Source organism: Rhinolophus sinicus, chromosome X, assembly GCF_036562045.2.
Source record: "Rhinolophus sinicus isolate RSC01 chromosome X, ASM3656204v1, whole genome shotgun sequence".
Taxonomy (NCBI): Eukaryota; Metazoa; Chordata; class Mammalia; order Chiroptera; family Rhinolophidae; genus Rhinolophus; species Rhinolophus sinicus.
The window spans coordinates 59,594,179-59,620,154 of NC_133768.1; the positions used below are offsets into that span (position 1 = coordinate 59,594,179).

The window sequence follows — 25,976 nt, forward strand, 5'->3', positions numbered from 1 at the left end:
AATGATTTGCCTGAAGTCTATACTGGTCATTAAGACAGTTGCAAAAATGAATCTATATGGAGTTCTTCAGTTCATTCTGTTTATGGAGCAATTTCACTTATTTTTCAAACTAGAAGATCAACCCAAAATGTATTTCAATAATGCCTCTATGAAATGGCTTCTTTTTGTTAGCATGGTAGAATTAAGCTATCAATTATTTTATACACTTGATAATGATAGTGTAGGCAAAATTGGTTTTATATTTTCTAATGAATAAGGCCCATAAAATAAGTCTTATTTTTTTCTAGCTTGTTTTAGTCTGTGGACTCAATTATTAGTTTCAAAGTAATATTGGAAAAAATCATACCCTATAAAAGAGAGCATATTTTGACTTTGATATAACATATTGACACATGGAAAAGAAATATGTTTGAGTAAATGAAAAACAATTAGAACAACATTATATAGTGAATATGGAAAAGGTAAAAAAACAATACCTAACATACAAAATACACATCTAAATTTAGTTTTATATATAATGTTATAATAAATTCTGAAAAGTATCATGTAAAAATTTAAATGAAAGTAGAATGTTAGAGTCTCCTCCGTACATTACTTCTATGTCTCCCATTTGTTTTTAAATAGAATTGAAAGACAATGTAAATAAAATTTAGAGTAGCTGACTCATATAAAATAGGAATTTTAGGGAAAAAAAGGACTAGGAGCAAGACTGACTGGAAAACTGAAACATCCATTTCTATTTCAGTGGGTAATTGCTTTTACTGAGGGTTTATCTCACTTTTTCTAAGTTCTTTATGAGCCTTTTCTTTATTAAATATTATTTGTTTATTAAAACATAAATAGATAAAAATAACAAAATCATCAGTGTTTATTAAGACTGTATCCAGCACTGCGGAGAACTTGGAGGTCAAGGGTTAAGTCTGCACAGAAACAAATATGAGGAAATTTGTAAATTGAGGCAGCCAATGTATATCAGTGCTTTGACTGTGTGTTCAGAGAAGGAGAACAGTGTGTACTTGGGGACAGCAGAGAAAGATTGAGAACGAAATAATAATTAGATATGCTAGAAAACAGTAGCTTACACTGTGTGGTTCTACATTACAGGTGCTTATTTATAGTATGCATGCGTTTCTGATTAATTATAAAGTAAGACAAACTTATGCAGTTGTCTATTAGGATATTTACACTATACCCTTCAGTTTCCTGTCTGAAGTTTTCAAAGAATTGATGATTTCTACCATGCCTAAGATTCTTCATACTATCAGTATGAGGATTATGATGGTGGCAAATCAGAACATGGTGAGTACCTCACACTTCTATTGTCCCTACCCAATATACTAAAAACTATCAAGTGGGTAGTTTTATTGGTATATTACCTTTTCATAAATTTAGTGTCTCAGACACAGTACATTTATTTATATAGCATTTCTCATAGATTTTATTGAGGTAATATTTTATGAAAATAATTCTGTATTAAGATATTATTTATTTATAACCATAAAATCACACTTTTTTTTTTGTCTCAGAGTATTTCAAGCAGTTTGATTCCAAATTCAAAATGAGGGGAAATTTAATCGTTTCTCCTTGAATTAACAGGTTACCGATCTCTTGTAAAACTGAAAGCAACAAACGAACAAGACAAACAAACAAAAACTCATAGACAGGGTGATGAACACACAATGGGATTTATAGATGATGTAATACAGAATTGTACACCTGAAATCTATGTAGTTTTACTAACAATTGTCACTTCAATAAATTTAATAAAACAAAAAACAAAAAAAAAACTCGTAGACACAGACAACAGTTTACTGGTTACCAGAGGGAAAGTGGGGAGAGGGGGAGGTAGACAAGGGTAAAAGAGGTCAAACATGCGATGGCAGAAGGAGAACTGACTCTAGGTGGAACACACAACACAGTCTATAGATGATCTATTACAGAATTGTACACTTGAAACCTATATGATTTTACTAACCATTGTCACCCCAATAAATTTAGTAAAAAATAATCACCACCTAATAGTTTCAAGATTTAATATCATAAACAGCATTCATTCTTAAATGATTCAGTAATGCATTTTACTGCATCATTTTATCCTTTATTTGTCCCCTGCCTATGATGGTACTCTGATTATCATTTCACTTTCCTGAGTGCATGCATAGCTCAAGATTATTTTCCTCTTGCTCTAGATCAGCAGTGTCCAATAGAAATTTCTGTCATGATAAAAATGGTCTATAATCTGCACTGTCCAATACTGCAGCTCTTAACCCCATTTGCTTATTGAACACCTGAAATGTGCTTGGTGCAACTAAGTGTTTGAATTTTTTATTTAATTTAATTTCTATTTGTACAGCTACATATGGCGAGGGCTACTGTATTGGACTGCAGAGCTCCAGATATCAGTTATAGTCCAAATATGACTATAATGTACAAAAATAGGCTTCCTTTTTTCAGGGCATAATCACCTCTGCTTCTAAACTTTTGTTCTTATCCCATCTATACTATCATGTTCTTACACAAAGCAATTTTATTTTGACTAGCACTGGCCTTTGTTTTTTAATTTTCTAGGACTGTCAGTTTATGGGAAGAATTAATGCAGCATGTGGTCACAATTTCCTAGAGTGAGTGCCAGATACAGCAGGTGTGAAATAGTTCTGGTTGTGATAACTCATTTATGATCTCCATTAAGGATTTGAATATCTTTGGAAAGGAAAAACCATCTTTCCGTACGTCTAGTATTTCTTGGAATAATAAGAACATTTGAGGACAGTATTATATATTTATTGCCTATATAGAGATTGTAACTTACTTAAAATGAGACAATGACCATTTTTAAACTATTTCATACTTTGTTTTAAGTTGAAATCATCAGAGTAAGTTGTAATTCTGAAAACCAAAAATATTTTGGGAAGTAAAGTAACACAATAATTTGAGCCTCCAGTAGCTAACAGGAAGAATGATGTCTTTATTTTCTTTCTTTGGCAAACGCTTTCAAAACCATTGTGAATACTGACTTTCAGAAGACATGTCTAAGTTTTTCTTGCAAACCTTCATAAATAAGCAAAGTATAAATATGTTTTTTTAAGAAATGCAATAGCTAAATTAATAAAAATACCAATAACAGTAAAGGCCTAAATAAAAATATCTTTTTGGTCTTCACATGCATTCGTGTGGGACACTGTCAAAGTACTGCGATTCCGGACTGCCTTAATATGAGAGTAACCCTGACCACACCATGTCCATTTCAACTATTGTTTAATGAATGGCCTTTCAAAAGGCCTTTTTCATTGAAATTATCTCTTTGTGCATGTGCACATACATACACACAAGAACATACACTCTGAAACACGAAGATTATTATTTTAATTATAAAAATGAAATATCTCATGAATATTCCACAATTAGTATTTGGCTAGTGCTTGCTGGTCCAAAGGACAAAACTGCATCCAACTCCGTGGAGATGGAACTTGCATATTCGTGATTTCATTTTGAGGTTAATGCACTGCTTGATTAAAACCAAAAAAAAGTAGCATGAAATTCTTCTTCCAATATGCAAGTCTATTACTGTGTGGAAGGAAAACTGTCTGTACTTGTGGTGAGAAAGTGTGGGGTATGGTGAATGAACACTACTAATAAGGAAAGGAATCACTTTTAATTATTTTATGAACCTGAGTGAGATTTGTGGTGATCCAAAGTGGGAAACAGGATAAAAAGAAAAAAAATCAAATAACAGGAATCTATAAATATTTGGAAAAAATACAGGATTAGAATTAATTTAAATATTTTGTTTTACCTTTAATTGGGAAAATTGCTTGCCTAAGAACAACCTAATGTAATTTGTAACGAAAATATCTGCAGGAAAAGATTGTGCTCTAAAATATAGTACTCACCAGAAAATGTAGACCTTTTAATGAAACAGAATGCATGAAACAATGAACGCTCCAAGTTGTCATATAAGACACCTGTTGTTTCTTGGAGTCTTTGCCAGTCCTTGTAGTAATATCTTTAAAACAAATTTAAAACAAAAGAATTAGAAACCCAACCATCTAATAAACATTCCTTAAACTCTTATTATGTATTTGGCACAGTGCCTATGCACTGCTAAACTAAATAAAAAGGCCTACCAATCATTTTTGTATATATGTGAAATAATTAATTTGAATTTAGAGTAGAGAACTACACTATAAAATATGTATCTCTACAATTATTTCAATTTAAAACATTTTTTTGGAAGCTGTGTTTTATACCTAAATTTCTATTTTTGAAGAGCTAAATCTTCAGGTATTATAAACATCCAGTTTTTTGTTGTTTTATTTTGCCCCTCCCCCATCCCCTCTGGCCCCCCACCCTCAATTCAGAGTCAAGCCAATGTTGTTCTCAGTCTAGTTGTGGAGAACTGCAGCTCACTGGCCCATGTTGGTATTATTGGCATCACGCTCGACCTGGCTGAGCCAGTTGGTCGCTCCCCCCTCCACCCCCACCAGCCCGCCCCTTGCTGCAGCTCACCGCAGCCCACTGGCAGCGCAGTCCCAGCTTGAGCTGAGTTGTTGTTCACAAATCTAGCTGTAGAGGGCAAAGCTCACTGGCCCATGCAGGAAGCGAACCAGCTACCTCAGTGTTGGGAGCACAGCACTCCAGCCACCTGAGCCACCTGGCAGCCCCTAAAACACCCAGTTTTTATTGCCCATTTTGTACACTTTCAAATATACTAATAATACTGAAATAGGACCCAATAGGCATTCTCTAAAATTAAGAGTTTTCAAATTTAGCAAGGTGTTTTTGAATGCCTAAGTTGGAGTTTGAATGTTTAGTGTCACAATTACCATGTTTCCCCGAAAGTAAGACCTAGCCAGACAATCAGCAATAATGTGTCTTTTGGAGCAAAAATTAATATAAGACCCGGTCTTATTTTACTATAATATTAAAATAAGACTGGGTCTTACATAATATAATGTAATGTAATATAATATAATACCCAGTCTCATTTTACTGTAAGACTGGATCTTATATAATATAAGACTGGGTCTTAGATTAATTTTTGCTCCAAAAGACGCATTAGAGCTGATTGTCCAGCTAGGTCTTATTCTGGGGGAAACACGATCTATTTGGAATTAAAATGTTAAGACAAATTTGAAATAAGTCACAGGTTTGAGGGATGTTGCTACATCAAAAAAACATTTTTTTATGTATTAGAAATAGGAAGGAAAAACAGTAGAAATACTAGCATGTATAATTTATCTTTGTGTGAGCTATTTGTAAATACGTTTGAATTGTATCCCTTATAAACACGATTCCTTCTTGAAAATCAGACCAAACCCAGAATATGAATTTATTGTACAAATTAAGAACAAACAAGAAGTGGCTTTTAATTTAACTATAAATGTTAATTCAGTTTTTAATTCAGAATTCTGCCTAATTAGTTTCCTCCCCTAAATTAAACGTATCAGAATGTGGCCTGTATGTGTCCTATTTATGGTTCAAATGTTTTTCTATACATTTATTCATTGATATCATTTTTAACTTGCCATCCAGATTCTTTTGGTTTTGAAATAACACAAAACAAAAATAGTATTAAGATATATGGAAAAGTATAAGAATTAAGAAACGAAGAAAGGATTTTTGCTGAAGCTTTAGCCTGAGGCACCTGTTAAGCAGTTGATAAACCAAGTAGCAAGATTGGTTTTTAGAAAGTTGTTACATAATTTTTGCTTAGTGGCCTATGATCTGTAGCTACTGATTGTGGATTTATGTCACCCCAAAGTCATCTTACCAGGAAGAGCTTCTTCCTGGTTGAATGAATGTCATCTCCCTGTTCCTTGGAACAATAAGTTAATAGATACTATTCATTTTCTTATAAGTAATGCCTTACCTTGATTCATTTTCAGACTATAAACTAGGAACTGTTTCCAACCACCATTTTCAAAATTATGGTGGTATATCTCATTTCCTTTAAATGTTGATTTTATTACATCATGATTTTGATAAATTAACAGCTGACACAAATAAAAAATGTACTAAGTCATCACCTTTTTTTTTTCCTGGTTAAACCTATACTGTTTTATTCACTCATGAGAACAGGAATTAATAAAAGTAATCACTTATCCTTACATATCTAAAAATCATTTTATTGAATGAATAAACTATTCAATAAATTCCCAGTGAAGTCATGAATTTCTACCATTTGTTTACTTTCTGAAAACATGATCTTAAAATATGATCATCTAGGGGACTTATAGGATATGAAATTAATGCCTATTTGATATAAAATTTAATATATAAATTAATATGTGCACAGATATTCATATATATCATATAGTTATAAAGATTAAATGAAATAACTGATTTGAAATCAGTGAGAGCAATTAAAATGCACAGAATGGAAATTATTCTTTTACCTTTGGGGAATCTAAGATTTTATTTATTACGATAATATCATACTTATGGATCAAATATATTAAAATAATTAATAGATACTGAAATACTCATGATTAAATTCACCACAAGGTGGTAAAAATATATGATGATGGGTGAACATTTTGCCATATAGAATATGTTACTTGCTTGAATAATATGTAAAACCATTTTACAAATGCTCCCTAAATCATATATCAAAAATCCAGAAAAATTAAAATATAAGAGCAACCTTCATAAATTGCCTTATAAGTGCTATTTGAGCATTGATGACTAACAGATTTGAAACCCTGTTAGAAAACACTGCGTTAACCGTTGTGGAGTGTTAGGATGACTCAACAAAATATACTGGTAAACATTTTAGAGAACGAAGCAACATTGATGGAATACACTTCTTAGAGAGATTAGACCCAAATATGAAAATTAGATTTACACAAAAAGAAATAAAATGATTGAATGCTTTGTGGAATACAATTTAATAAAAATAACAGTTTTAAAGAATTAAAGTACCTAAATCTTTCATTTTGACATTTCAAGTTTAGGAATACATAGGAAATAGTCAAGTCAAACAGGACAGACAGCCAGTGCACCAACCCCACTTTACTTGTGTTCAGTCCCTTCGAAAGTATCAAGTTAATTAGTTTCTTCAGTTTGTCTTTCTTGAAATGTGGTTACTTTTCTTGCAATGTTCTAGATTCCTTCCTGTCAACTTTAAGAACTACCTTATCATTTTCCCAGTCTGTGAAAGAAGCTTTGACTATGCATGAGAACAAGAACATGGAAGTAACTGTATAATACATCATAGCTGTTTAATGGTGTATTTTTGACTTCATGAGACGTTCGAGTAATTAGAATGATGGGAGCCAAGTAGAGTTAGGATCATGGACAACGTCTCTGTGTGTGTGTGTGTGTGTGTGTGTGTGTGTATGCTGTATTTTATTTGTTCTATTAAATTTATTGAGGTGACATTGGCTAATAAAATTATGTATGTTTCAAGTGTACAATTCTATAATACATAAGCTATATATTGCATTACATGCTCACTACCCAAAGTCAAATCTCCTTCTGTCACCGTATATTTGACCCCTTTACTCTCTTCTACAGCCCCCCTTACACTCTGGTAACCACTGAACTGTTGTCTGTGTCTATGAATTTTTGCTTGTCTGTGCTGTTCATTTGTTGTTTTATTTTTTATTTTCATATAATACCTAATTTGTACTATTTTTAAGAATTTGTTTTTGTAGCATGTAAACCATTCACTCATATAGAATTAGTTAAGTATATCACAAATTAAACACCGTACTCTAATGAAGTAAAATGTAACAAGTATGTCAGGGAAATTATGCCTTAGAATTCTTCTGACAACCATTTTAACATCACTTTTGAGATTTGAACACAAAATTGCATATAGTAGAGACTTAGTTCCTCTACCTACTTACCTATTTAGAACCAAGTTGATCAGAGACTATAAAATAAACTTGCATTTTTGCTTTTCATCTCTTAAAATTTTACAGTTGTTTCTGTTTTTGCTTTCTCTAAGTGTTATGATTCTGTCCTTCTCTGACTGTTGCCTACCGAACTATGATGTATTGCAGACAAAAAATATCATTTAAACAGGAATGGCGCTACTGACACATGTAGAAAATTTTAATTCTCTGTATCTGCTTTCATTGTGCTTCCCCTATCAATCTCCAAACTAGCCTCAGGCTTAGTAAAGAATTTTACTAAGTAAAGAATTTTAAGGTTATCTTATCATTTGTTCATGAGAAAGAGAAAATTACAGCCAAGCAAAGTTATGTGTGTAGGAATATTTTCCCTGAATATCTGAAGTAAATTCATCATGCTTCCATAAAACTAAGTAGTGACTCTTCATATTCATATTCAGTAGCTAAATTTCTGCATTGGTTGTTCAAAGAACTAAACTCATAATTTTAAAGGAAAATCATTTTAATTTTAGAGATAACAATACTTTTTCAAGTGGAAAATGCAAGGTTTGGAATCAGAATCTGGAGATTGAGGTTATTTCAGCATGCTTGTTTACATCCTGCTAGAGGCAGAGTTGAGTTTGTTATATACTGGTTCAACACTGAATTAAAGACATTTTCAAATATTTATAATATCAAACATAAACTCTGTGAGGGCAAGGATTTTTGTCTGTTTTGTTCACTGATATATTCTCAGGGCCCAGAATGGTGTCTGGCACATGAAAATTGCTTAATAAATATTTGTTGAATAAATGAATAAACCTTCAGTTTTAGAAATGACACTGCTTTTTTCCCCCTCTATTTTTAAACATCCAAAAGAACTGCAAGTGATAAAACACAGTTTAAAATGTCTTAGTTGATGATGTTTTTAAAGGTAGAGTAGAACAGATTTAGAAAGGATTGGGAGAGGGGACTACTTGGAAATAGGACCCTTTCTTAATTCCTCCTCTTGTGTAGAGATATTGCAACAGGCATGCAGTGTTTTTTAAAATGGTCTATAGTATTCTTCTGCCAGTTGTAATAATGTAATACCTAAGGGTAAGATAAGAATAGAGTGGTAGTTTGAATTCCAATTGTCAGTGTCCCATTTTTATTTTTGCTTATGTTTGCATGGTATTTATAAATTCACACACATAGACACTCATTTTTTTAGATGTCCTGGATTCACATTTATAGTACACATGTATATGTATACATATTAACTCATAGTAAGTATAAATGGGGTGTTTTATTCTAACATTCATAAAGAAGTATAAAGCCAATAACACACAAGAGAATGAATCTTGAGAAGATTTCTATATTATGTAATCCCAATGCTCATCATTGAGCAAATGATGCTAAAAATACCACAGGCAATAGTCTTTTTGTGTTGTTACTAGGATAGAGAATGTCTACTGCATTAGTGCAGCACACTATTATACTTAAAATATTTTATGAATGGCACAAACCACTCAACACAGGAAAGAGGCTGAACCCATACTATAAAACTTTTAAATTTAGTGATGTTATAAAATAAGATGTTTCAAGTTTATCTAGTTCACTTGTTGGTTCTCCTCATGACCTAAACTATCTCAATTGTTGTAACAAATACATTTATTTTATTACCTATTGCAAATAAAGTTTCATTTTCTTCACTTTTGTGTTCTCTGACCTGTCTATATGCATATTTTTTAATGCAGATGTGGTGTTATACAGTGATAAAATTATTTAACATAATTGTTAAATAATACACATTGTTAAATAACATTGTCTGGCATAATCAAAATATAATATCTATAGCAAGTTTTATCATTTCATCAGTCCCCCTGTTTTTAGAACCATTACCAAAATTTTGTTAATGTTACTGATTATTAATAAATATTGAGAATTTCCATAATTAGATACCTATGTGCATTAATACTTTTCTGCAGTGGATTTTTAAATCACCATCTGTCACCTGATCTTTTAAAAATTCTGAATGCATTGATAGCTGTAGTAGTCCCTCTTTAATGATAAAAATATAACATCTCATAGGATTTAGTGGAGTGTGATAAAAAATTTCATTTGTGTTTACATAACATATTACCTAGAATAACATCTAGACGCACATTAAATGCTTCGTGACATAAGATACGAAGTATATTTAATATACCAAATTGAGACTATATCAAACAAATCAAACTGAGAATTAATACAGGAAACTGAAGAAAAATTTTGCAAAATGTAAGGAATAAATATTCCTTATTTAATTTTATCAGAAGACCTGGCAAACTGAAATAACTTGTCAGATTTCAGTGAGTGAAAAATAATAAGCAAGGGGGAAAAACAGATTGTATGTTTATTGACTCATTGTTTAACTCAGTAATGTGTTTTCAAATACCTTATTTGTTTTACCAATGGTACACTTGTCAGCTTATTTTTGTTTTTTTGGCAAAATTAGATTTCCTAGTAGCCATATTTTTAATTTAAATTTAGTGGGATGACACTGGTTAATAAAATTATATAGGTTTCAAGTGTAAAATTTTATAATATATCTATATATTGCATTGTGTGTTCACCATCCAGAATCAGTTCTCCTTGCATCACCATACTGGGGGTGCCAAAAAGTGTATACACATGACTTGTATTAATCTTTTGTTATCAGTATATATTATTACAATTATAATAGTTTTTTTCCTTTCTTAAGATGTGTATACATTTTTTTGGCACCCTCCGTATATTTCACCCCCTTTACTGTCTTCTGCCTCTCCCCTTACCTGCTTACCCTCTGATAATAACCAAACTGTATCTGTTGGCTGTTTATATGTCTTGGGAGAAGTGTCTCTTCAGGTCCTCTACCCATTTATTAATTGGATTGTTTGTTTTTTTGTTGTTGAGTTGTACGACTCCTATATATATTTTTATTAAAAAGATGATATCCCCTTATCCTCCGATAAAGGGATATTAGCCCCTTATCGGAGGCATTGTTTGCAAAAATCTTCTCCCATTCAGTTGGTTGCCTCTTTGTTTTGTTGATCATTTCTGTGGCTGTGCAGAAGCTTTTCAGTTTGATATAGTCCCATTCATTTATTTTTGCTTTTACTTCCCTTGCCTTTAAAGTCAAATTCATAAAATCCTCTTTGAACCCAAGTTCCATAAGTTTAGTATCTCTGCTTTCTTCTATGCAATTTATTATTTCAGGCCTTATGTTTAGGTCTTTCATCTATTTTGAGTTAACTTTGGTGTATGGAGACAGATAGCATTCTAGTTTCATTTTTTTGCACGTGACTTTCCAATTTTCCCAGCACCATTTATTGAAGAGGCTTTTTCTTTTTCTCCAGTGTGTTTTTGGCTTCTGTGTTGAAAATTTTCTGCCCTTATATAAGTGGGTTTATTTCTGGGTTTTCAATTCTATGCCATTGGTCTATGTGTCTGTTTTTCTGCCAACACCATGCTGTTTTGATTATTGTTCCTTTGTGTAGTACAAGCTGCAGTCAGGGAGTGTGATACCTCCAGCATTGTTCTTTTTTCTTAGGATTGCTTTGGCTAGTTGAGGTCTTTTGTGATTCTATACAAATCTGATGATTTTTTTGTTCTATTAATTGAAAAAATGCCACTGGGATTTTGATGGGGATTGCATTAAATCTGTGTTTTGTTTTGGATAATATGGCCATTTTACCTATGTTGATTCCTCCAATCCATGAACATGGAATATCTTTCCATTTCTTTGTGTCTTTTTCAATTTCTTTGAATGTCTTGTAGTTCTCAGTATATAGATTCTTCACATCCTTTGTTAACTTTATTCCTATGTATTTTATTCTTTTTTTGCAATTGCAAAAAGGATTGAGTTTGTTTTTTAATTTATTTTTCTGAAATTTCATTGTTAATATATAGGAATGGGGTGGATTATTATGCACTGATTTTGTATCCAAAAACAACTATACTGTTTTTGTTTGTTGTTTCAAATAGTTTTTCGGTGGAGTCTTTAGGGTTTTCTATTTAAAGAATCATGTCATCTAATAAGAGGGACAATTTGACCTCTTCATTCCCAATTTGGATTTATTTTCTTTCTCTTGCCAGATTGCTCTGGCTAGGTCTTCCAATACTATGTGGAATAATGGTGAGATGAAGCATACTTGTCTTGTTCCAGACCTTAGAGGAAAACCTTTCAGTTTTTCACCATTATGATATTAGCTGAGGGTTTGTCATATATGACCTTTATTATGTTGAGGTACTTTCCTTGTATACCCACTTTTATTAAGTATTTTAATCATAAATGGATGTTGTATCTTGTCAAATGCTTTTCCTGCATCTATTGATATAATTGTTTGATCTTTATCCTTTATTTTGTTTATGTGGTGTATCACATTGATCGATCTGTGTATGTTGAACTATTTTTGTACCACTCGGATGTACCCAACTTGATTGTGATGTATAATCTTTTTAATGTATTGTTGTAGTCAATTTGTTAGTATTTGTCTAGGACTCTTGTATTTGTATTCATCAGAGATATTTGTCTGGAGTTTTATTTTTTGTGTTATCCTTACCAAGTTTTGGTATCAGGGTAATAATGTTGGCCTCATAAAATGAGTTAGGAAGTGTTACGTCTTTTTCAATTTTTTGGAAGAGTTTGAGGAGGACAGGTATTAAATCATCTTTGAATGTTTGGTAGAATTCACTAGTGAAGCCATCTGGTCCTGGACTTTTGCTTTTGGGAAGGTTTTGGATGACTGATTCAATTTCCTTACTGTTGATTGGTGTATTTAGACTTTCCAGTTCTTTGTGATTCAATCTGGGAAGGTTATATATTTCTAAAAACTTTCCCATTTCTTCTAGGTTATTAAATTTTGTACCATATATTCTTTCATAGTATTCTTGTATGATCCTTTGTATTTCTGTGGTGTCTGTTGTAAGTTCTCCCCTTTCATTTCTGATTTTGTTTATTGTGTTTTCCCTCATTTTTCCTTATTGAGTCTAGCCAGGGGTTTGTGAATTTTATTAGTCTTTTAAAGAACCAGCTCTTTGTTGCATTAATTTTTTCCACTGTCTTTTTGTTCTCGATTTCATTTAATTCTGCTCTAATTTTTAATATTTCATTTTTTTCTGCTGACTTTGGGATTCATTTGTTCTTTTTCTATTTTTTTAAGATGTAATGTTAGGTTGTTTATTTGGGATTTTTCTTGTTTCTTGAGAAAGGCTAGGAATCATATACATTTCCCTCTTAATATTGTTTTCCCATGATCCCAATAATTTTGATAGGCTGTATTTTCATTCTCATCTGTTTCTATGTAGCGTTTGATCTCTCATTTTATTTCTTCTTTGACCCAGATGTCCTTTACTAGCATGCTGTTTAATCTCCATATTTTTTGTGTTTTTTCCTGCTTTTCTTTTACAGTTGATCTCTAATTTCAAAGCATTGATGTTGGAGAATATGCTTGGTATGATTTCAACTTTCTTAAATTTGCTGAGGCTAGTTTTGTGTCCCAACATATAACTTATCCGTTAGAATGTACCAAGTACACTAGAAAAGAATGTGTCATTTTGTGTTCTGGGAAGAACGGCTCTTTAAATGTTGGCTATTTTCCATTCGGCCTAATGTGTCACATAAGGCAGATATTTCCAGTTGGATTTTCTGTTTGGATGATCTATCCATACCTGTCAATGGTGTATTTAGGTCCCCTAGTATAATTGTGTTTTGGTCAATTTCTTCCTTTAGTTCTGTTAGTAGTTGCTTTATATATTTTCATGCTCCCTGATTGGGAGCATATATATTGATAAATGTTATGTCTTCTTGTTGTATTGTCTACTGTACCATTATGAAATGTCCATCTTTGTCTCTTCTTACCTTTTTTATCCTGAAGTCTGTTTCATCAGCTATAAGAATGAATACACCCGCTTTTCTCTGGATGCCTGTTGCTTGGAGTATCTTTTTCTTACTTTTCACTTTGAATCTATATTTGAGTTTTTGCAGCTGAGATATGTCTCTTGGAGGCATATATGGTTGGGTTTTTAAATTTGATTAAAACTGTTACTCTGTGCCTTTTTATTGGTGAGTTCAGTCCATTTACATTTAGGAGATTATTGATATATGAGGATTTCCTATAGCCATTTTATCTTTTGTTTTCTTGTAGCATGTTTTTTTAGCATGTTTTTTTTGCCTTTGTATTTCTGTCTGTTATTTTAGTTTGGTGCTATTCTATGATTTTTTTCCCTCTGTTTTCTTTTTTTTATTATGTGTTCAGTTCTAGATTTTTTTGCATGGTTACCATTAAGTTTATGCAAAGGAAAGTTTCATATATACAGTAGTCCTTTATCTTCTGTATGCATCTTCCTTCCATTCCCCTTTGCAAATTCAGACCTTTACCCTCTTCCCTTTTATGTTTTTTGTTGTCACAAGTTATCCCTATTTATCATGTGAGTTCATTTCTGAGTTACAGTAACCATTGTGTTCTTCTCTCTCTCTTTTTTTAATGTGTTTCCCTCCTTTAACCTTTGTGTTATGTTTAATTGTATAGTGCCCTGTTCTGAATAAGGGCTGGAATTTTCTGCATCTGTCTATCTGTTAGTCATCTAACTCATAGTTTTGTTTCCTTTTGCCTTTTTGTTTCAGGTAAAATAAACCCTTTCAGTATTTCCTGTAATGCAGGCCAAGTGGTGGAAAATTCCTTCAACTTCTGTGTGTCTGGAAAGGTCTTATCCCTTTTTCATATCTAAAGGATAACTTTGCTGGATACATTATTCTTGGCTGCTAATTTCCCTCTTTCAGTACTTTCAATATTTGATTCCACTCCCTCTTAGCTTGAAGAGTTTCTGCTGAAAAAATCTGATGGTAATCTAATGGGCTTTCCTTTTCCCTGGCTGCCTTGAGAATTATTTCTTAAACTGTCATTAATTTTTGACATTTTAACATAATGTGCCTTGTAGAGGCCTTTTTGTATTGAGATAATTGGGTGTTCTGTTTGCTTCTTGGATTCCAGGATCCATTTCTTACCATAGGTTTAGGAAGTTCATATCGACCATTTGTTTGAATAGACTCTGTGTGCCCTTCTCCCTCTCTTCTCTTTCTGGTGTATCCATTATTCTTATATTGCTCTTTCTGATGGAGTCAGACAGTTCTTGTAGAGGTCTTTCTTTTAATTCTCAAGTCTCTCTCTTCTTCCATCTGCATCATTTCCAGACTTCTATCTTCAATATCACTAATTCTTTCCTCCATCTAGTCTTCAATATCATTATTTCTTCAACGTCACTGATTCTTTCCTTCATCACTATTTCTTAAGCTTGCTAATTCATTCTTTATCTCTTTTATTGAGCTCTTCAGATCCAGAATTCTGTTAGATTCTTTTTTAAAGTATCAGTCTCTTTGATAAAGTACTTATTTTGTTCATTTTGTTTATTTCTGAGTTCAGTAAGCTGCCTGAGTTTTCTTGCATCTCATTGATTTTTTTCGTTACTGCACTCTTGAATTCTGTGTCATTTAAGTCACATATTTCCATATCTTTATATTTATTTTCCGGAGATTTTTCATTTTCTTTCTGAACTGCCTTGTGACATTGGTTGTTCATGTTATCTGACAGATTCTTTCTATGCTTAGGCATATGGCAGTGAACTCTGCAACAGGTTGATAAGAAGAGGTCTTTCTTTTGTTTTCCAGTAGGGAGCACTGTAGAATTTTATTTCCTCTTGCAGTGTTCAGGCTTCTGGGATCCTTGCTGGGCTATGAAAAATGCCTTACATTCCCTGGGGAGGTGGATGTGCCCTCTGTGACCCCATCTCCTATGTCTCATGGCACCACCCCATGGGAGAATTTGGTGGATTATGGAGTTCTCAGGCCCTGAAATCCCAGTGCTGCCCCTGCAGCAAGATGCAACGCTGTGCTGCCTGGAGTTTCCCAGGTACCTCCGCTGGGATCATCCGAGAAGGGTGTGAGCAGGGTGAGCTGAGAGAGGCAGTTGGTGTGTTTGTGGCTTTGTTTTCCTTCCAGTAATGGCAACCGCCAGACCTCAGCTGCCTCACCTCTGTATTTCCACCCTTGTCACTGGATTAAGTGCAGTGTGCATTTGCTACTCAGTAACTGTCTCTCTAGTCCTCACGGCTATTGATATTCTTGTGCTCTTTAACCCGACACTCACTGCTACAGTTTTTTCTGGGGACTGCTGCTAGCTCTGGGAGGGTGCAAGGAGGCGAGTTCTGGGAGGGTGGGGGGAGGCGGCCAGGCTCCCAGGCTTTGTTTTCTGCCTTGCAGTGAGGGCTGCTAGACCACAGCTGTTGTACTTCTGTATTCAGTCTCTGCCCTGAGGTCTCTGCCCTGATTGTTGTGTTCAGCCATATTATATGCTGATCACTTAGGCAAGAATGCTCTGGGACACAGAGATTGCACCTGCTGTCTGAATCCTCCTATGTCCCTGGAACAGCAGTGAGCTCCAGGCCGCTTCTGCAGCATCCCTCTCTGCTCTTCTCCCTTCCTCCTCTTTTTGCCCTGATTAGTCCACCTTTAGATGTTTTAATGCCCAGATCTGTTAGACATGTTTGTGTGTTGTGCAGGGAATCCTTTCTTGAATTATATGTTCCACTTGTTGTAACTTGAGTGGGAGAGATCAAGGGGACCCCTCACACTGCTGTGATTCTGACGTCACTCTGTCCACCTTTCTTTTTATTAAATCCTAGTCAAGCTGTTCCTTGTAGTTGGGTAATTCTTGTTTTACTTTGTAGATGTGGAAACCTGTTTTCATATTTCATATTTCTGCCACTTGTAAACATAAATTCTCAGAGTTGGGACGTCTTCTCATCCAGTTCTCTCATTGAATGTTTACATATTGTCTACCAAATCTTAAATATGTAGAGATACACTGGTGATCCAGCTTCTATATCAGTACTTCCAAAGATATGGAATTCACTCTCTCCTGAAATCCGTTCCCCCCGCCCCCGAATGCTTTAATAGGCAGTCGTTTGTGTTGATTTGAAAGTTGCCTCCCCTTAATTTATCCCTATTGTTTTTCCTCTCATCCAAATAAATAAAACTTTAATATCTTTTTCACATGATACTTCTTCCCATGTTTAGCTTTTGTTACATCAACCCCTCTCCTCTGTCAAAGGACTTATTTTTTAATCCAAACTTCCTGAGTCTCTCATATGTCATGATTCTTTGCCTCCTTTTATTTAGATGGATTTTACATTTTGATGCCCAGAACTGAACACACATAATATTGTATGAAACATTTATTACCAATAAAAGAATTGCACTTGAACTCCATACTATAACAAAGAATAATAATTATATTTTTGTGATTGCTAACATATACCTTTACTTTTCCTTAACCATTGAATTAAATATTTTAAATTATTTTATTAACTTTAACCATCTTCGTATATTACATTACCTTTTATATATTTTGTCAATGGTGAACACTTTTATAAATTCTTGGGTCTCTTAAATACTATAGGTATCTGGTTTCACTTAACTTTCATCTTAATGTAAAATTGCATAATATTTAATTCAAAACAAATCTGTGAGTTTATTTCACAGTGTTGATTCTGCTAATATTTTCATTTAATTATTAATTTAAAACTGATAAATTAGTTAACATACATTTAATTGTTGGCTTTACTGATGTCTTCTTCTTCCTCTTTTTCTCTTTCTTCTTCTTCTTTTTTCTCTTTGACAGTACTCTGCGGGTTGATACAAAGAACTGTCACAAGTGTACCTGGTATGGACTTGTTGTCCGGGACGTATATATTTGCGGTCCTGTTAGCATGCGTAGTGTTTCAATCTGGCGCCCAGGAGAAGAACTACACTGTTCGGGAAGAAATGCCAGAAAACGTCCTGATAGGCGACTTGGTGAAAGACCTCAACTTGTCGCTGATTCCAGACAAGTCCTTAACATCTCCTATGCAGTTCAAGCTAGTGTACAAGACTGGGGATGTGCCACTGATCCGAATCGAAGAGGATACTGGTGAGATCTTCACTACTGGAGCACGCATTGATCGTGAGAAATTGTGTGCAGGTATCTTGCTGGACGACCCTTGCTTTTATGAAGTGGAGGTTGCCGTTTTGCCGGATGAAATATTTAGACTGGTTAAGATACGTTTTCTGATAGAAGACATAAATGATAATGCACCGTTATTCCCAGCAACGGTTATCAACATATCAATTCCAGAGAACTCGGCTATAAACTCTCGATATGCTCTTCCAGCGGCCATTGATCCTGACATAGGAATAAACGGAGTTCAAAACTACCAACTAATTAAGGTGCGTTTTAAAAACACTTTGATAAAGATAGCTCATTTTTTAAAGACAAAACAAGGATCTTAGTGTACTTCAAATTTTGGGTAAGTCACCACCCTAACTTTTCAGTTTAAGCAAAGCATTGTGGAGAAAACTCATCACTGTAATATTTGCAATTGCATTGGGTTTATGAATCTGAATCTTCATTTTATGTATATTCATTTTCAAGCAGTTGTTTGTGTTTCCCTTAACAATCCATTATAAGTTTCAAACAGGGTCTCAGCTCTGCTACTTACAATTCAATAACCAACCCAATATCTTACTTTTAATCTGTCTAGTTGTGACTCTGCCACAAACTTGACCTATAAACAAGCAAATCTAAATGTTAAATCCACAAACCAGAATGCCAGTTTTCCCCCGTGATTATTTTAGATAGAAAGCTTTATCTTGCCATTAGAAAATATGCCAAAAATTTATTTGAGAGGTGAATAGAATCTTTTTTGTTACTAGCATTTTCACACAAATATAGAATAAAGATAAATATTTTTCATAATGATTTTCAAGTCAAGATAAGATCTTTAAGAATCTTGAGTCATCAAAGTGAGAATAATTTTAGTCAATATGCTGTTAATGTTAAATATTTGCATTTTGTTCTGATACTTTCAAAACACAGAACATTCATTTGCTGTAAAAGGTAAGTAAGCCTTTTAGTCAAAAAGTTTCAGTTAATCTGAAGAAAGTATTTTGGCTTGATTTGGATCTTGGGGTGGGGAAGGCAAAAACAAAAATAAATGAAATATTTGGTATCCTTCAAAATATGTGCACAGTGACTGCATTTATCAGTTGAATGGGTGATTCTTTTAAATTACCTAAATGGTATAAAGAGTAGTAGAAAACTCAGACATTGGTATGTGAAGTAGTACCAGCACTTGAATGATCTTGGAAAATGTGTAAAAGAACGCATGTGTAGATTTAATATAGATATGGTCAAGGGGTTTTCAAAGTTTTATAAACATTTTCTGACAATTTGTTACCATGTTAGGATTAATATAATCACCAATGTTAAAAAATACTTAAAGAATATATAAAGAAGTTATTTTGATGTATATTATCTGAAGGTTTTGGCCTTGAGGATGTATATATAATACTGGCAAACTGCTCAGCTGATGCCAATACGTTGTGAAGATATATTTGTTTATAAATACATTTAGGAATTGAAGGCTATAGATCTCTTGAGTGACTTTGAGTGAAATGCAGACTTTTGTGTGAGTATAAGAAGTAAAAACAGAAAGAAAAGTGATAGATTATTTATAAATGAGTAATTTTAAGTAAGATCCATTCAATGGTATCTCCTTATTTCATGAAGTGGAAAAATATGTAGGAATCAGAAAGATATAGATCACAACCTTGTGTTTACCACAGACTAGACATGACACTTCCCGTTTAATTTGACTTTTAGTTGCTTCTTTCATAATGTGAGGATGATGATATAAATGTCACAGGGCCAGAATTGGAAAACATAAGCACTAAGTAGAGAGGAAATATACCTGAATTGAAGATTTTTGGAGATGCTTTAAAACATTTGGCTATTTATAGAAACATGACGATTATCAGTTTAAATCGTAAGTTATGTAGCACAGTGGAATTATCTTTAAAGCAATACTGTCCAATAGAACGTTCTGCAATTACTACATTTCTATAATCTGGTATCCAATATGATAGCTACTGGTCACGTGGCTATTGAGTACTTAAAATGTAGTTAGTGTTACTGAATTTCAAATTTTATTTCATCTTGAATACTTGAAATGTGGTTAGTGAGATTGAATTTTAAATTTTATTTAATCTTAATTTTAATAACCACGTGTGGTCAGTGGCTACCATATTGGACAGCACAGCCTAAACAAAGAAAAACAGCTTAACTGGAAAATAAAAGTTAACTAGTAAAATCAAAGACTTACCAAATTAAAATCAGGTATTACTAATAGGATCTCTTCACCCAACCATCCTGACAAATGTGTTGTTTTGAAAGGCAGTGCTTTACTCAAAGAATAATTTTGTCATGTCTTCCTCAGGGCAGCTTAATGAATTTCCAAAAAAAATTCTGATTTGTCTTGAAAGCTGATTAACAAATTCAAATAACACAAATAAACCTACTGGAATAATTTTAGGTTTGTTAAAATCTGTTTTCATCTGAATTTCTTTGACAGATTGACAGGAAATAGCAAAAAGATAGGCTCACCAGTAGTTCTTAGCTGAATCTTAGAAATAGACATGCTCTAAGATTTCATTCTGCTTTAGAATGTGATAAGCCAAAAGTGAACTTTATGATGTACCTAAAGTGCTGGGCTTTGTATGGCCCCATGTACAAACACTGTTCTGACTGCTTGTTAAAAATAATGAATATGGAATACAGAGCATAGTCCCTGGCATGTAGAGAGCTATGACATGGGGTGATGTTAACTGATCACACTTCGACTTACAAAAAGGTCCTGTCACAAAACTAGTATGTATGCTAGGGGGATAGGTGGGTGAAATAAAAAAAAATAAAAAAAAGAGAAGAAACATGTTTTGCTTCATCCATAAACTTTAATAACTGTTACAATTTGAAAGTAAATGGGCCTCATAATTTATTTTAAAAGACCCTCGGTCCCGCACAATAAGATGATAATTTAATTAATACTAATTTGTTCTATTTTTTTGTTGAATAGACAAAACTAGTAAAATCATAGTTTATCCAAACTAGGGAAGTGTAAAATTTACATGAAAAGTTCAGATAACAAAGTGAGAGAAGAGGGACATATAGAGAAAAATTCTAGGAAACAGTAGGTCAATTTACACATGAAGGGGTCCTACTATTGACAATTCTATATTAATTAACTGAAAATAAAGGCAGTGGTAGAAAAGATTTATGAAACACATTAAAAATCTGTATAATATAAAATGGCATAAGACTTAAAACTTAGAATATTTATATTCAAAATTTTAATATATAAATATTTTAAATTAATTTATGCATTTTTGTGATAGTAGATATACTTTGGCACAATGCTGTGGCAAGCATTACTATTCCACATTTTAAATATTGTAAAATACAATTTAGAGTAAATTTATTTTGCTTTTGACTGGTATAGAGTTGGGAACCAGAATGAGGTCTTCTGACTCAGATTTGATTGACAGACAGACAGATAACTTTGAGTGCGGGATTCACAGCAAGTTCAATATAAAAGGAAGGAAGAAAAAAAAAGAAAAAGACGGAGAAAATGAGAATTGAAAGAATGAAGTGATTACCAAGTGATTCTGCTTAGTAGAAAGAATATTATGTTAAAATAAAACTTATCTATGTGACCTTAGGTTGATTTTCAACTGTTTAAGAGACAAGGTTACTCTATAAGGAAAAAAGATTCATCTAGAAAGATCCATGATGTTGGTTGTCATTTTTTTAAAAATCCAGAAGTGAAATAGTTTCTCTATGTTTCAAGTAAAGTCATGCTATAATGAGAATTCCCTATGATACTTTGATATAATTTCCTTTAATTTAGACTACCTATGCTTAAGATTTATAACTATAGCTATCTATATTTTATATATTATACATATGTGTTCCATTATTTTACATATATTATAAATGTATCATTTTAATGAATGTTATTAAACAACATACTTTAAATTTATTATTTTATATATTATATATGGTGTATCATATACACTTTACATAGCGCTACTATAAGTATATAATTATCTGCGTCTATCATCTGTCTAATATATATGTATACACACACACATATATATATATTGGTGTTTATATATATATCATATATAAAATATATGAGATTACATATACATATATATATATATATATATATATATATATATATATATATATATATGCCATTTGGCCCTTACAGTATTTGATAGAGCTTTTGGCCAGAGTGGGAAATTACAACAATTACAATATCTCCTTAACTTTCACTTTATTATTATGATGGTCTGTTATTTATAAGTTTTTTTTCATACTTTAAGTATCATGCACAGGGAAGCCAATATTTTCACACACAAAAATATATCTCAAGCACCTAATCTGACTCAGGGTATGGATATAAACCACAGGACCTACTACTTCCCGTGGTTGGAATTCAAGGGAAATTTGTTTAAATAATGATGTTACATCTGTCTTCATTTTCTGCTTCATATTTTCATCTTCCTTCATATATATCAGTAGTAATAGTTCTATACAAGTCCAGTGACAGTGTGTTGACTGGTTTCCTTGAGGCACGCATAACGACGTTTCAAAGGTTGACTGTTTATGCAGATGGAGAATGAAGATTAAGTTTTTCTCAGACTGGCAATCTCACTAAAAGTCCTCACCCATTTTGCCTATCTCATAAAGCAGACTCATCTTTTCTATCAAGCTCAAAAGAAAACTGTATCTTAGGTAGAGTCCTTTCACATAATCAAGGTTTTGGGCCCTTGTTTTTATTTTATTTTGAGAAAGATATATTTGGTCTTTATTTTTAAAACTAAATGAGAGCAAAACATCTTCCCTATTAATCAAGAGCTTCAATTTACAAAACTAAGGTTAAAGTTAGATTTGTTTTGAAAACCTGGTTTAGAAAATCCAAACTTTGAAAATCTTATCTACAATTATATTGGGTAGTTTTGAATCAAATTGCCAAGAATGAAGCTTTGAATAATATGTTGTGGAGACAAAGAGCAAGAATATATATATATATATATATATATATATATATATATATATATATATATATATATTATATAATTAGTTTCAGCTGTACAAAATAACATAGTGATTAGATATTTGCACACCTCACAAAGTGATAACCCCAAGTCTACTTACCCATCTGATGCCGCACATAGCTATTATATTACCATTGGCTATATTCCCTATACTGTTCTTTACATTCTGTGACTATATATTTTTTAAATTATAGTTGACATTCAATATTATTTTGTATTAGTTTCAGGTGTACATCATAGTGGTCAGGCATTTATATAATTTATGAAGTGATCCCCCAATAAGTCTAGTATCCATCTGACACTATACTGCAGTGCTATTCACAATAGCCAAGATATGTAAACAACCAAAATGCCCATCAGTAGGTGATTGGATGAAGAAATTGTGGTACATTTATACAATGGAGTATTACTCTGCCATTAAAAAAATAAATCTTACCATTTGCAACAATATGGATGGACCTAGAGGGTATTATGCTAAGTGAAATAAATCAAACTGAGAAAGACAAATACCATATGATCTCACTTATATGTGGGATCTCAAAAGCAGAATAGATGAATAAAGAAAACAGAAACAAACTCATAGATAAAGAGAACAAACTGATGGTTGCTACATGGGAGGGGGATTAGGGAGATGGGTGAGAAAGATGAAGGGATTAGGAAGTACAAATTGGTAGTTACAAAATAGTCATGGGAATGTGAAATACAGTATGGGAAGTATAGTCAGTAATGTTGCAATAGTACTTTTTTATTCTGAAGGAATTAATATTTATTTATCCTATATAACCATAGGTCAAAGTGCTGCGTAGTATCAGGAGGAGTGAGTAAAGATTAATTAATGCCCTTGCACACAGATTATTGTTATGTTACAACAAACAATGTGTTTAATTGTTTTAGATAGCATAGTTGGCTCTAAGAGGCTCACAGGAGTTTAAATATAGTGATTTCCTCATTTTTTAAACTAAAATGAAGTTGTACTTAGAAGTTCAACCTTTCAGCTTTAAGATAACTTGATTTTATATTCTTTGAATTCTGTGATATGCTGATTAACATTTTTGATCTGTGCTAAAAAGCAAAAGAGATGACGATCAAATGCTAATGGCTATTAAGTTCCTGAAAGCTGGGGGTTATTATCAAAGTGTACCTCCAATGGGGAAAAATAACAACATAAAACTCATTCTCTTCATAAATGGATCTTTAATTAGTGCTGTCAGGTCTTATTAAAATACTAATAGGATTAAGTAACTTTTGACTTCATTGCTATTATCAGAGTCCTGCTTAATATTCATAGTCCACTAATGCCTTTCATTAAATACACCTGTTATTAATAGTCCCACATGTAATACTCATATATATAGGGCATTTTAGGTAGCTCAATTTTAGAATTTTAAATTGAGACTCTGAGGAACAAATGCATGTCCAAAGCTGATTAATTTACTCACATCCTGCCCCTTGACCTGATACCAACTAACTGTAAGAAAGACTGATAAGTTTTATGTTTATTTTGTTAGGTGCAGACTTATTTATCTGTTATTCTATTGTTCACCGTATCTAAAGAAAAACCAATATGATGCTTGATTTTGTGCCTGCCAAAGGGTATGACTTAAAACTGAATATATATATATATTTATACAACACAAAATTACTTGATATAGATCTCCTTAAGGAAAACATAATGTTTGGTTATACAGACTTACCTGGCTTATCTATAATTCTGATCAGTGCAAATGATCTAAGATAATAAATGTTACAATGTGGGTAGTTTGTTTGGCATTAATTATTCTTTTAGTCTACACCGCTTTATATTAAGTATAACAACATTTATGCTGTGGAGGCACCCTCTTAATGAACTGAAGTATAATTTTTCATTCAATCTTAGACCGAAACAATTGATGGATTGGTAATGTTTTCTGTACCAGAGGTGATGATTTATTGTTCAGAAATGACGACAATAGCAATAAGGTCATTTTGGGGGAAACTTTCTGATTTTGTTTTAATTTGATCTCTAAAATAATTCATATAGCTTTATGTTTTTTTCAAGCATTATGTTTCATGCTTTAATGTGAATTTGGATCAGTTATAAATAAATTACTTAGCAAAAACTGTAAAATGCACATGAAAAGTAGTTCTCACTCAAAAATCAAATACTAAAGAAACTATTATTCTCCCTTTGCATTTATCAGTTTACAATCATCTTTATCAAACCAATTAAAAAGTGTGAATAATTAAATAATACAGTAGCATAATAGATCATGTAAATTGCTTTGACCACAAATTAAATTTTAGTACATCTTTGTTGAAGTGTCTTTTAGTTTCTGAATGCAAGTAGAGGTTACCAAAGGAAGGAAAGTATTTATGTTCAATTTAATTTTAAAGCTTAATTTTCTTAACTAGAAGTTATTGGTCTTTTGTTTGCAGAAATTATTGTAGGTCCACCAGTCTTATTCTACAAATACCATGTTTCCCGAAAATAAGACCTAGCCGGACCATCAATGCATCTTTTGGAGCAAAAATTAGTATATGACACGGTATTATATTATATTATATTATATTATATTATATTATATTATATTATATTTTGTAAGACTCAGTATTGTTATGTTATGTTATGTTATGTTATGTTATGTTATGTTATGTTATGTTATGTTATGTTATGTTATGTTATGTTCCTGGTCTTATATTATGTAAGACCCGGTATTATATTACATTACATTACATTATATTATATGATATGATATGATATAACACCTGGTCTTATATTATAGTAAAATAAGACCAGGTCTTACATTAATTTTGGCTCCAAAAAACGCATTAGAGCTGATTGTCCAGCTAGGTCTTATTTTCGGGGAAAACACGGTATGTAATAATGTTTTTATCGATAAAATGTTAAATATTTATTACTAGAGAGTTCAATTCATCAAAATAGAATATCCACATAACCACACAAATATGTGTGTTTTACAAACTAAAATAATAATACTATAGCTGTCCATGTTTTTAATTTACTGCGAAATGTAAGAAGTAATTCTAGATGACCAGTGGTGAGAAACCTATTGCTTTTTTGATACATTGAGAGAACGTTTAGTGGTTTTATATTTTAATTGCTACATGTAGACATCTCTATACTTGCAGGTAAACTAGGAAAAGCA

At 32.5% G+C, this 25,976-nt stretch overlaps 1 protein-coding gene across 6 annotated transcripts in view; it reads left to right on the plus strand.

Moving 5' to 3' along the window:
• The window catches only part of PCDH11X (protocadherin 11 X-linked), an 803,219-nt gene that overhangs the window by 34,595 nt on the left and 742,648 nt on the right, over window positions 1-25,976 (plus strand). For all 6 annotated transcript variants that reach the window (XM_074323530.1, XM_074323532.1, XM_074323533.1 and 3 more), the window contains one exon: window positions 17,516-18,099. In XM_074323530.1, coding sequence (XP_074179631.1) covers window positions 17,516-18,099 — 584 coding nt within the window. The remainder of the gene's footprint in view (window positions 1-17,515; window positions 18,100-25,976) is intronic.